Here is a 12,764-nt window from a genome sequence, read left to right as displayed (position 1 = left end):
AGACAGGAATCTGAGAAAAAGAGCAGCAGGGGCGATGGGAAACAGGAAGCATCGGTCTGGTGGGTGAAGCTGTGGAAACGTCACCACCCGTAGCTTAGTAGGAGCAGGCTTCGGGGCTTGAACAGTGCTGGGGAAGGATGGCCCCGTCCTTTGAGGCTGCAGGAGTACAGAAAAGGGCTAAATGGGAGAAAAGGGCTAAAGGGCCAAGTCTCTAAAATCTGTTACAGAAAGGGGTGTCATTGCAGCATACAAAATCCACTTGAACACTTTGTCTGAAGAAAGACATGGAGAGGCACAGGTCCCCACAGCCCTGGTATCCATACAGGAGCCTGTCATCTGGAGAGGAAGACAAGAGAAGAGGACCTCGGATTTGTGACTTCCAAGTTCAAAAGTGTTTGCCACTTAAGAGGTAAAGCAATAAACATTTGTTGAAAGAATGGGGGATTCAGAGAATAAGGAGAAACAGCACATAGTCCTAAGGAGTCGGGCTGCCAGGTAATAAGGGACATTGGCCACCCTGCAAAGACAGAGGTGAGCCCCTCGTGGGCCATCTTGCTCCAACCCCTTACCTTGCCTGAACTAAGGCCACCAGTTCCCAAAAGCACTACCACACACAAGCTCCCCTGGAATTTTCTTAGCCAGTCCCTCCCACCCCTGAGTAGCATGGGGATGGCCCAACGACCCAGGGACCCCTCAACAAGCACTTTTTCTCCTAACAGGTCTGCTGGTCCAGTCAAGGGCTAGTGGCAGTCCAGCACCAGGTCCAGGAAATCCCCTTCCAACTTTTTAAGAAAAACTTCCTTCCCAAACTCTCTGCTTTTGCCCTCAGGGCTCCTGAGAGCCACCTCCCACAGGATCAGGCAGGGGTCACCCAGGTGACTTCTCAGGACCCACCTACCTTCGTAGACCTTCCTCAGGAAGCACCGCTGGCTGCCTTGAGTCTCGCAGACACTTTCCCCAGTCTCGCAAACCCCACTGGCGTTGACTCGTGGGCACTGGAGACATGGTAGAGCTGGAAAGTCAAAACCCGCACGATGAGCCTCGGCCACCACTGCCTCCTGGCAGATCAGCAGGGAGCACACCTTCTGGGCCACACGCAGCCTGGAGGGGGCTGGTTCCCAGGCCTGAAGAGGTGGCTGAGAGCAGGGGATTTCTGGGTGCTTGGCACACCCCTGGGAGGAGGCAAGCGGGCCAGTACGACAGGATGCCCCTCTACTCCCAGGGACGGACTGTGCTGAAGGTCAAGTCCTACACCGCAGCTCCGCCAACCCCCCTCATATGGCCCGTCACCGATCTTCCCAATCCTTCCGGACGGCCCCCACTGCCTTCGCCACCCACAAAGAACCTTCTTTGCTCCCTTTTACGCAAATGTAGGGCTCTCCGGCAAGAAAGCTTGAGGAACTGGGGAGTATCGGATGAGAACTGAGGTGGGAAGGAGGTGAAGTAAAAGTGGCAAGAGGGGAGAAAGGAGAAAGGAAAAAGCAGTGACAAAAGTGGAGGGAGCATCAGAGAGGGGAGGCAGAGACGGAGGAAAAACAGTGGGGCGAAGAGGTAAGGACCACGATCGCCTCTGAGGTTAGGCCCTGGTGCCTTGCTCCTCACCTCCCCCTGACCCACCAACGCACAGAGCACCCAGCCCCAGTGCCCAAGGTCCTTCCAGAGGCCCTGCACTGGCTCACCTTGCAGGAAGCCCAGCAACAAGGAGAGGCCCAGCAGCAGGAGGCGCGCACCCATCTCGGACCAGGCCACAGAAGGAGGGACAGAGCCACTGGCGTCAGCCCCTGAGTATCTGGCTTTATCCCCACCCCCACCCCCCGGCGAGAAGCGGCCACCAATGGGAGCTGAGGGCTGGGCTTCCACAGACCCTGGAGTGAACAGAGCGCCTGGTGGGAGCCCCAGCCTCCCCACCCGCCTCCGGGTCTCCGCTCACCTCCACTGGCCCCGCTGGGGGAGCCACGTCCTTTCACGGCTTCTTTTGGTCACATGCCCCCCTAGCTTTTAACGGGAGAATCGTGTCCGCCTTGCTCAGCCCAAGAATTCTTGAGATTCAGGTGAGCTGAGGAACCTGGAGGGGTGGGGCACGTGACGCCAGGATTTTCCGGACTCGAGACCACTTCCCTGAATGCGGTGTGAGCGCAGACTCGGGAATCTCCTGATTTCACGGAGATGGATACGTGCCTGCACTGGTGCTAAATAAATCACTAAACCTGAAAAAGCAGATTTGGGGTAATCTTCCAGGCAGGCTGCATGCCAGACTAGAGATTTTTGTTCGTTCATATACTGCTGAATGTAATTTTAATGTTATTTATTTATTTATTTATTTCGGAGACAGTGAAAGACAGAGTGTGAGCAAGGGAGGGGCAGAGAGAGAGGGAGACACAGAAGCTGTCAGCACAGACTCCAGGGCTCGAACTCACAAACCGCGAGATCATGACCTCATGACCTGAGCGGAAGTCGGATGCTTAACCGACTGAGCCACCCAGGTGCCTGGCTGAGTGTAATTTTAAAACACCGATGTCGGGGGGGGGGGGGGGGCGCCTGACTTACTCGAGTGGATCAAGCTTCCAACTCGTGGGCTTGGTCGTGATCTCCCAATTCGGGAGTTCAAGCCCCGGCAGGGACTGAGAGCGAGGTGCCTGCTTGGGATCCTCTCTGCCCCTCCCCTGCTCATGCTTTCTCTCTCTCAAAATAAACAAACTTAAAAAATAAGAAGAATAACACTGATCTGGAAAAAAAAAAGTTTTGCTTTCTTAATACAAACTACATAAAGCTTGACAAAGTCATCACAGCTCATGGTGGTATCAGAAAGCAGTCTACCCCCTTCTGAACACTGTCAAGGAATGTCCCTCCTGGCTTGTACTCCCTCTATCACAAAAGAAAATAAACATTTAAAAAGAAGGTGGCCACAGGGTGCCTGGGTGGCTCAGTTGGTTAACAGTTAATGGTCCAACTCTGGTTCAGCTCATGATCTCACCACAGCTCATGGGTTCGAGCCTAGTGTCGGGTTCTGTGCTGACAGCCCAGAGCCTGGAGCCTGCTTCGGATTCTGTGTCTCCCTCTCTCTGCCCCTCACCTTCTCTCTCTCTCTCAAAAATAAACATTAAAAAAATTTTAAAAAAATGAAAAATTAGGTGGCCTGGTTCCCAAGGAATCAGAAGAATAGCTGTGGATGCATACAGTGAAGGCGGAGTCCTGGGCATCAGGGTCCTAGCCTCAGGAAACATTCCAGGGCAAGACCTAAGTCTGTCACATAGGTGGCAGAATTCCCAGGCTGGGAAGAGCAGGCCCTTGTACAATGGCTACCAATAACCTTTATCAATAACCAGTGGGGACAAAAGACTGCATCCATTGGATGCAACCATTAGCACAAACTATCATTCCTTATCTGGCTTCAACCACAGAATTCCTGGCTTTTAGTTTTAAAAATACTTATCAGTTGTCCTGTTAGATATGAGTTCCTATGCTGAAGGAATTTGCAAGGTTTCAATGTCTTGAAAAGTTCTGAAAAGTTTCAATGTCCTGAAAAGTTGGCCACCTTCCCCAGGTTACAGTACATGGATTCAGCCTCCTGGTGTGCTGGGGTGCTCGTGGGGTGAGGCTAGTGAAAAAGGTCCCGATTTGTAGCATTTATAGATTTCCATGGTGCAAATGGCAATTACCAGCTACCATCCTGACATCGCTGAATCGGACGTTGAGAAGACACGTGCCCACCATTATATAGTATTTCCAGCAAACAAGGGTACTAAATAACATTATAAGCACAGATACTAGTAAAATGTAAAATAATAAAGAATTGATGAGGTTTTTAGTATTTTTTACCTCTGTTTCTAATATGATTTGTCAGTTTATATGTTAACTTTAATAATATCTGTGTTTAGGGTGCTTGGGTGGGTCAGTCAGTTGAGCGTCTGACTCCCGATTTCAGTTCAGGTCATGATCTCATGGATTATGAGAGCGAGCCCTGCATCAGGCTCTGCACTGACAGTGCGGAGCCTGCTTGGGATTCTCCCTCTCTTCCTCCCTTACTGCCCCTACCCTGCTTGTGCTCACTCGTGTGTGCTCTTCCCTCTAAATAAGTAAATAAACATTGAAAAAAATAATAATAGCTGTGTTCGACAAGTAGCTTGTAAAATTCCTGAACTTTCACCATCAGCTCTCATCCGCCAGTTCAAGCCAGCTCCCAGCACACCACGGGTTAAGTCACTATCATGCAAAGAAGCTGGTAAAGTGAAAGGTAGAAATTGCTGTATCCCTTTACTCACACAATTCCCAGTGATAATATCACACAGCCCATCCCTGACTTGAGTTGATATATCACAGAAGGAACAAATCTATACAGACAGCCAAACAGAGGATGTCCCCACCTTTGAACAGGCCTCTCCTTCTCAGGTTCGTGCCATATTCAAGAATGCATGGTCTCAAAAGGACTGAGTCTAACCATCTGTTTGTGTGCTGTGCGACTGGCAGGGCTGTAAGGCTGTGGAAACCGAAGCTGGAGAAGCCTGATCTTGGACATCTTTGTTTGGAGTTTCTGCAGCAGGTTAGGAAGAACTTCATTGCTCAGGATTTTAGTTTTAGAAGTCAGTTATGGCGACAGAACAAAGGAAAATTCTGATGAGAACAACAGACCGAGAAGAAGCTGTTTCAGTGGTGCAGGGGAGGGATGAGCCTGAACTTGGGTTGTGTCAGTGGGAGTAGAGAAGGGCTGATAAACTGAAGAAGTAGTTAGAGGTAAAATTGATGTATTGTGTGAGGAGTGGGAGAAGGAGGAGCCCGTTACTGAACCAAAGGTCCCAGGAACGGAATTGGGGTACAAATGATGAATTCAGTATTACGAATGTTGAGTTTGAGATGTTGTGGGAATACTTGGATAGAAACGTCCAGCTGGTAGTTGGAAATCTGGATCTGAACTAAGGAGGGAAGGCTCTGTGGGCCAGCTTGCAGATATGAGGAGCCCTCAATTTGTAGGTGGTGGTGGACATGATAAGGCTTCTTAGGGAGTGTGTGAAGAGTAAGAATTCTCATCAGGAAGACGGGATGGAGAAGTACAATTTCAGGAAAAGTGGGGAGGAGCACTAGGAAAAGGCAGAGACCATTGCATATTCAGAGAAGAGCTAGAAGTTGGCTATGGGTAGGGCTTGGGATGGACGTAGGATGAAGAGGGAGGAAGAGCTTGTCTAGAAAGACAATTCATCCATTCCTTCATTCAGGAAGCATTTATTAAGTATGTATTCTGTGGCAAACCTGCTGCTAGGTAGTGGGATACTACAGTGATCAAGACAGACAAGGACCCTGCTTTCAAGGAGTTTAGAGTCAAATGGAGGAGACATATATTAAACACATAATTATGAGTGACAAATACATCTATTCTGGGTCCAGCATCCAGTAGTACATGTAACAAAGTGCTACAAGGGAGGAAGGTAGGGAAGAAGTAGGAGGTGAGGGCCAGGGGATCTCTGCCACCCAATCCCCAATATACCAGGTGGAGGCCTCATTGCATCCATCTTCTACCCCCTTGACAGAAATTACAGCTCAAGGCACAGCTCTCAACGATCCCTTGTCAATCTCTATTTGTGCCCATATCATGTATTTGCCAAAACCAAAATGTTACCACTGCCTGGTGAAGAGCAGGAGCTGTAGAAGCTTTGCCATGTCAAGATCCAACCAGTGTCAAAACTGTGGCAGGAAAAGAAGAAATATTTCAATCTCAATCTGTGTGTGTGTGTGTGTGTGTGTGTGTGTGTGTGTGTGTGTGTGTTTCCGCCTCCAATCTTCCAAAGGCTAATCTAGTCTGCAGCCAAACCCAGCTAGCATTCAGGTGATCGAGTCAATAGAGGTCAGCCTACAGAGCCAAAAAAGGCTGATTTAAAGAGCCAAATAGATAATAATCAGCCAATCACAATTCATTGTCAAAAACACTTTTGAAAGAGAGTAAATAACTTCTAAATTTTATTTCAAAGAGAGTATGTTATTTTGGTAATAAGATGTTTAAAAAAAAAAGATAGGGCAGAGAGATTGAGCCCCAAGACACCACCTGACACATGGCAAATTAGTCTTCATTGGCACAATTTGCCGTGGGTTGTTAGAGGGCCTTCCTGCCTGAGCAGCCTACAGGAGAACCTCAAAGCTCAAACCCATTGTGAGGCAACACGGGTGGTCTCTGAGATTCTAGAATTCCCAGAAGCTGTAACCTAGTATTGGGAGCTTCTGCTCACAGGTTTACTTCACAGCTCTTGGGTGCCCCACACCAGGGTCCCCTCTTCCCCAAAATCCAGATGAAGAAGTTTCTCTTACTAATGAGTCTTTGTCTGGTTGGATCTGCCAGAGGTGAGTCCCTTATATTGGCTCTAGGAGGCTTCTTTAAGGTCTTTTAGCCCTTGAAGAAGAAAGTTACCCAAACCAATCTGACTCAGAATCAGGAAGAGCTAAACGAGTTCAACTCTGAGAGCTCCTGAGTCCATTGATTCCTCCTAGTTATGGCTTTACCACCAGAGAAGCCCACTGGCTTGGCACAGTCTCATTCCTACTTCTTTCAACCACTCACCATTTGAACCTGTTGCTCTGTGAGATGAGAAGATAAGTCTAGGGGTTCTGTGGAAGTCCACTGAAGGTTTGTCCCAATTAACTGAGTGCAAGGGATCCTTGTGTAGTTGATGTAGCAAGGAAAGATACAAGGAGACGGGAATGTGATGTACCTAGAAATCCATCTCAGAGCATAGTTATGGGCCAGAGACCTTACGAGCCTCTCCTTCATAGCCATGTTCTATCTATCCAATTGTATTTCCTCTTTCAGGATCCTCATTCATGAAGGGCTGTGCTCCCTCATTCCTCCTAGAGGAGAAGAGAGAGGCCGTGAGCTCTGAGGTGTCAATTAAATGACAAATGTAATGTTGGTTCTCAAAGAATTTTGGTTTTTACTTTCTTAGACTTTCCAAAATTGACTCAGAAATGCCAGCCACGTGGTGAAACAGTTAAGTCATCAACTATAAGAATGACTAAGAAATTAGTGTGCTTTTTCAACCTTTCTGTATCAGAAATCTCTGTACTAAAACTTCTGTTAACTATTGAAGAATAGTTTGAAGAATATATTGAAGAATAAGGGGTGCCTGCATGGCTAAATCGGTTGAGTGCCTGACTCTTGATTTCAGCTCAGGTCAGGATCCCAGGATTATGGGATTGAGTCCTGCATGTCGGGCTCCGTGCTGAGCATGCAGACGGCTTAAGATTCTCTCTCTCCCTCTGCTCCTCTCCCCTGACTTGTGCTCTCTAAAAAATATTAAAAAAAATTTTTTTTTAAATATTGAAGAATCAGCAAAGCAGATATTTCAGTAACAACTTTTAAAAATAAAAGCCTCCCAAGGGGCGCCTGGGTGGCTCAGTTGGTTAAGTTTGACTTTGACTCAGGTCATGACCTCACGGTTTGTGGGTTTAAGCCCCACGTCAGGCTCTGGGCTGACAGTGTGGAGCCTAGAGCCTGCTTTGGATTCTGTGTCTCCCTCTCTCTCTGCCCCTCCCCTGCTTGCTCTCTGTCTCTCTCTCAAAAATAAACATTTAAAAAAATTAAAAAATAAAAATAAAAACCTCCCAAAAGCCTTAACAAATAATTGCTTTATCAGTGTATTCTATTCCTAGTCTTTCAGAAAGTCATTGATTATAAGGACTACAAATCACCCAGAATATATGTGTGTGTGTGTGTATATATATATATATATATATATATATATATATATATCATTGCAGAACTCTTGCAGAGATAAGGGTATTTTAGAGACTTAGGCTACCTTGGCCCTCAAAAGATCTTGTAATTCCTCTCAGCTTTTGGCTGGGATTAATAACTCAGTAGCCTACTACTCTCCTCTGGGTTACTCAGTCTAGTCAAAAGAGTAATAATCAAATTGTTTGGTGCTACATTCAACAAATGAAAGTCATACTTAAGAATGTTTGTCTGATGGTCATTGGTGAAATGGATTAAAGATAGAAGAATTGGCCAGAAGAGAATGACAGTTAAGAGTTTTGTTAAGTCCCAGTGTAAAGTGGGAAGGAGAGAAAAATAAGTTGAGCACCTAAGGAATAAACTAGGAACTTCACACTTTATCTTATTGAGACTCGTGACAACTACACGAAAGTGAAGTGGATATAAATGGTATATGTCACAAGGAATATCAATTCAGAAATAAATAAGCAAAGAATGTTTTTATCTTAATAATTTTTTAATGTTTATTTTTCAAGGAGAGAGAGAGACACACAGAGCATGAGCGGGGGAGGGCAGAGAAAAAGGGAGACAGAATCTGAAGCAGATTCCCAGGCTCTGAGCTGTTAGCACAGAGCCCAACACAGGGCTCAAACTCACAGAGTGTGAGATCATGACCTGAGCTGAAGTCTGATGCCCAACCAACTGAGCCCCCCAGGTGTCCCTTACCTCAATAATTGATGGCAACTTTGAGTCTCCAACCCACATGGATGGTGACTGAGTGTGAGCAAGAACCTGAATTTGCCAAATAAAAGTGTCTTAAATCCTGTCTCATAATTTTTTGTGGGTTCCTTAGATATTTGTCACCCCTAATTTAAAATTTATCCTGTCAAGGTTTAAAACCTTCCACGTTAAATTCCAGCCAGAACTACTTAGCTTCTCTTTCCCTTTCATATCTTCATCCTTCTTGCCTTTCACCCACAGAGACGCTGGAGGGAGGGCTGGGGTGGACTTCTGGTTATGTGAGTGATGATGGTACTTTGATTTCCAATGCTGGCTTTGTCAGGGGAGCACGTTATTTTCCCTTTAGGTGCTTTTGGTAGCATGGGCAAGTGGGCCCCCCTGTGCATTTCTTAACAACGCAGATCTTAAAATTCTTCCTTTAAATGCCAGGGTTGGTCTCTGTGTGTTTCATTACTAACGCCTCTGACCTTCATGGTCTCTTGGGTAATTCACTGAGTTCCCCCAACATCTGTAATATCTTCAGGTGCCTGATCTGGCCCACAGGAAACCCAGGAATCCCACAACATTAGCCTTACTGCATACGAAAAGCAGTCTTTATCCCATTCTTTCTCTCACCTTCACTCTCTCTTCTGTTCCTTCTCCACCCCAGGAGCATCAGGTCAGCCTGATGAACCTCCCGGTTCTATGGATCATCAAGCTTCCGTTCAGCAATTTTCAGGTGGGTACTTTTCACTTGGAAACCCTTCAGATGGTGAGGCTTTGTATGAGACTTCTTCAGACGAGAGCAGTTTAAGTGAGCACACCTCAGGTGGGCACGCTTCAGTTGAACACGCTTCAGGTGAGCACGCTTCAGGTGAGCATGCTGCGGGTGAACACATGTCAGGTGAACACACCACAGGGGAGCACACTTCTGGTGAACAACCTTCAGGTGAACAGACTTCTGGTGAAAAGCCTTCAGGTGAACAGACTTCTGGTGAACAGACTTCTGGTGAACAGTCTTCCAGTGAAAAGCCTTCAGGTGAACAAGTTTTGGCTGAAAAGCCTTCAGGTGAACAGGTTTCAGCTGAAAAGCCTTCAGGTGAACAAGTTTTGAGTGAGAAGCCTTCAGGTGAACAGGCTTCCGGTGAACAAGCTTCAGGTGAACAAGCTTCAGGTGAACAACAAGCTTCAGGTGAACAAGCTTCGGGTGAAAAGCCACCGGGTGAACAGCCTTCAGGCATTCCACCTTCAAGCACACTTTCAGGTGAGGCCCCTTTTCAGGTGAGGCACATCTGGATGGGTACTAGTCCTTGACTTCAGGTGTGACCTAGGCAGAACATCAAGAAAGCCAACTTTAAGGAGATGGTATGGAAGAGAAACTAATTCACAAACACTTCACGAAGAGCTCTCTCAAAGACGCTCTTTACGTCTCTTGATAATAATACCAGGAGGCAGGATACAGGTTTTGTGGGCCCTGAGAGCTAAGCAGTTTTGAGGGCCCCTCTTTAAAAACACACACACACACACACACACAACACACAACAACACAAATACAAAATGCCAGCAGTCCCCCATCTTTATTCTACATAAGAAACTATGAATACACTCCCTTGGAAGGGGCTCGTGGAAGACTAGGCTCCATGAGCTTCATGTAAATCTGCCCCAACAAACTATGTTAGAATGCTTTGCAAACTCTGTAAGTGGATATTAGCCCTGGCTGGTGGCTCTGTTTTGTTTGAACATGGACATAAAGCATGAGCACACTTTTGTCTATTAGATCCACAAGTAAGTTCCCAGTAAAACTGCAATGTTTTAGCTCTTACTAAAAAGGGTTGTCCAAGGAAGGAAAACAAAGACCCAGAGTTTGATGTCTCAAGATATTACCAATATAAATACTTCATATTTCTTCCCATTGCATAAGTAGTAGTGTTCCAAACTTCTAAGAAGTAAGGCTAACATCACATGCTAGAGAGGAGCAATCCTGGATTCAAACTTGGGTCAGCCTGACTCTTCAGCCCACATCCTTTCGATTTCTTTGTGCTTCCTCAACTAGGGAATTGTGGAATGGGAGATAGCAAAAAGAGGCAAAACGGAAGCATTTCAAAAAGAATGCCCTTTGTGACAAACTGACATTGTTGAAGGTCAGTTTGAAATTGGAGACTGATCACCCTTTACAGAGTTTGCAACGTTAGAGTATTCTAACATAGCTTATTAATCAGTTTTTACTCCATTTGTCCCGTATGGGTAAGAGCATGACAGGGGAGTACAAAGGGGAGCCAGTCAAGTGACAAAAGTTCTACTTTGCTCCTATGGAGTCAGATGTGGCAGAAGGGCATCTAACTAAATATCCAGGAAGCCAGTGGGGGTATGGAGCAAACATCAGTAATATAGGGAGCAGTCTGGGATTCTTCAGCAATGAAAATCATAGATGAAGCGGTAAGAATGAAGGCATTTCCTCAGCTACAGAACAGAGACTATGCTCTATCAGACGCAGGGCCCTCAGATGCTCAGTGAGAGCCAAGCAATGAAATGTGTGGTATCCAGGCTCCTTGCTACCCATCATCCCACCCCTTGTGACTCATAGCTATACACCTGGACCATCAGGGAATTTCATTAGGCTTATCTTAAATTGGCAGGCCCGATATTAAATTGCCACACATGCTCATATATGAATGATCAAGGAAAATGTCTTCGTGGAGAGGGAGTCTGCTCCACTCAGAATTCCCAGCAGTGCATGTTAAAGAAGATCTTTGAAGGTATGTGGGGACTTCATGATACAATCTTTGCCAGGGAAACACATCCACTAACTTGAGTACTCTTGGGAGTAGTTGCAGTGGTGGGAGTCTGAGGAGGGGTCAAGTTGTGATTCCCCAGAAACTTGGAGATTCAGGAGAACCTTAATCCTTTCAAGAATTAAGAGCAGCATTCCAGCTACTGATGGAGAGGTAGAGGCCCTCCATAGAGCAAGCCTATGATGTCTTAAAAGGAGACAGGGAGACTGTCTATCTCTTTGTATTAAAGAAATGTGTGAGTTGCACTTTGAGATGTTGACACATTGACCATAAGCTCAGGACTATGTCTGTCTTGTTCATGGCTATATGTTCCTAGCACTTAGCACAATGTTTAGTTCATGGAAGGCATTTAGTGAATATTGAATAAGTGAATAAAGAATTGTCTATCAGTCAGTGTTCATAGGTTGCCAGAACTATCTTAGTATATTCTCATACCTCTCTACTCTTATACTCACTCCTCATCACCAAAACTGCCTGATTTCCCGTGAACCACACTGTCTGATTTCCCTTGTGGTTTGTCTAGTCCCTCAGTAGAGGCAGTGGGCAACAGATATGGGGAAGGGCCCAGAAAAGGCAGATGGAAAGAGAAGGGGTGGAAGAATATACAAGCTGGAGACCTTGGTCGTGCCTGTATGGGGACACTGGGGACCATGGTTGAAGGCTAACGTGGGAGAAGGAAGCCTTCTGCTCACTATAGTCTATCTCTACTTCTTTCAGGTGGAAAACTCCAATTCATGGTTCAGGGTTGTGAGAATATGTGCCCATCAATGAACCTCTTCTCCCATGGAACCAGGATGCAAATTATATGCTGTCGGAATCAATCTTTCTGCAACAAGATCTAGAAGCCTGTGCCCTTGCTTCCCGCTCTGACTCAGGCAGCAAAAATTCTCCATTACCCTACTGGGCTCAAGTTATGTTGTTTCTCCCCCAGTCTATAACTAACCACATCTGTCTCCGCCTGAGTGTCAGACAGGATGTTCAAATCCCTCACCTTTCCTCTCCTATCCATGCCCTATAAGCCATTCTTCTCTGTCATCTGCCTTCCCTTACCCCATCTCTCAACATTCTTTTCTTTCTCAATAAATTCGTATGGTAAAGAATATAGGCTGGCGACAGACTTCTTTTCCCATTAGCCAGTTGCAGGGTCAGCCGGAGCTTAAAGTGGATGCATTTTAAATCACTCCACCTTCCTCAAAGTGGAGGGGTCCCCCAGGGCAGAGACCACAAAGAGAAATGCAAAGTAGCTTAAACAACACTGTGGAACCTTCCCTGAACCCCCTACCTTTCCATCTCAATAGGAACCCCACCCCTGTCTACTTGTCAGGATGTCTAAAACTCACCTTCTTTGGCTCTGGAGAATTTTCAGTATTCAAGAGTCTACTCTTGATTTTAACAATAAAATGACTCTTTTTAAAAATTTGCTATATAAATATGTAGTAGGTCATACTGCTTAAATATTTTTCTCACACAATGTTACGGGATCATATCAGCATAGAGGGGCGAGTGGAAATAACTATTAATAGTCCCTCACCTACCTGTATTAGTGTTACATTCTTCAG

General features: G+C 46.1%; 2 protein-coding genes across 5 annotated transcripts; one reads left to right on the top strand and one right to left on the bottom strand.

Annotated features, from left to right (window-relative positions):
- Positions 1-211: 211 nt before the first annotated feature.
- Positions 212-1,734, bottom strand: LOC115524692 (secreted seminal-vesicle Ly-6 protein 1-like). Its single transcript, XM_030331178.1, has 3 exons — positions 1,680-1,734; positions 899-1,012; positions 212-336 (listed from the first exon to the last, which is right to left on the bottom strand). Exons 1-3 carry the CDS (start codon positions 1,732-1,734, stop codon positions 212-214), a joined length of 294 nt encoding a protein of 97 aa, XP_030187038.1.
- A 4,541-nt stretch (positions 1,735-6,275) lies between these two features.
- On the top strand, positions 6,276-12,047 carry ACRV1 (acrosomal vesicle protein 1). Of its 4 annotated transcripts, none has more exons than XM_030333503.1 (6): positions 6,276-6,327; positions 9,084-9,152; positions 9,363-9,460; positions 9,536-9,677; positions 11,050-11,169; positions 11,923-12,047. In XM_030333503.1, exons 1-6 carry the CDS (start codon positions 6,276-6,278, stop codon positions 12,045-12,047), a joined length of 606 nt encoding a protein of 201 aa, XP_030189363.1. The 4 variants fall into 4 exon arrangements, with proteins under 4 accessions (XP_030189363.1, XP_030189362.1, XP_030189360.1 ...); XM_030333502.1 differs by having other exon boundaries at positions 9,288-9,422; positions 9,543-9,677; XM_030333500.1 differs by having other exon boundaries at positions 9,084-9,460.
- The last annotated feature ends 717 nt before the right edge of the window (positions 12,048-12,764 follow it).

The sequence above is a fragment of the Lynx canadensis genome, chromosome D1, assembly GCF_007474595.2.
Source record: "Lynx canadensis isolate LIC74 chromosome D1, mLynCan4.pri.v2, whole genome shotgun sequence".
In the NCBI taxonomy this organism is placed as follows: domain Eukaryota; kingdom Metazoa; phylum Chordata; class Mammalia; order Carnivora; family Felidae; genus Lynx; species Lynx canadensis.
This window is presented reverse-complemented; position numbering and strand designations above follow the sequence as displayed.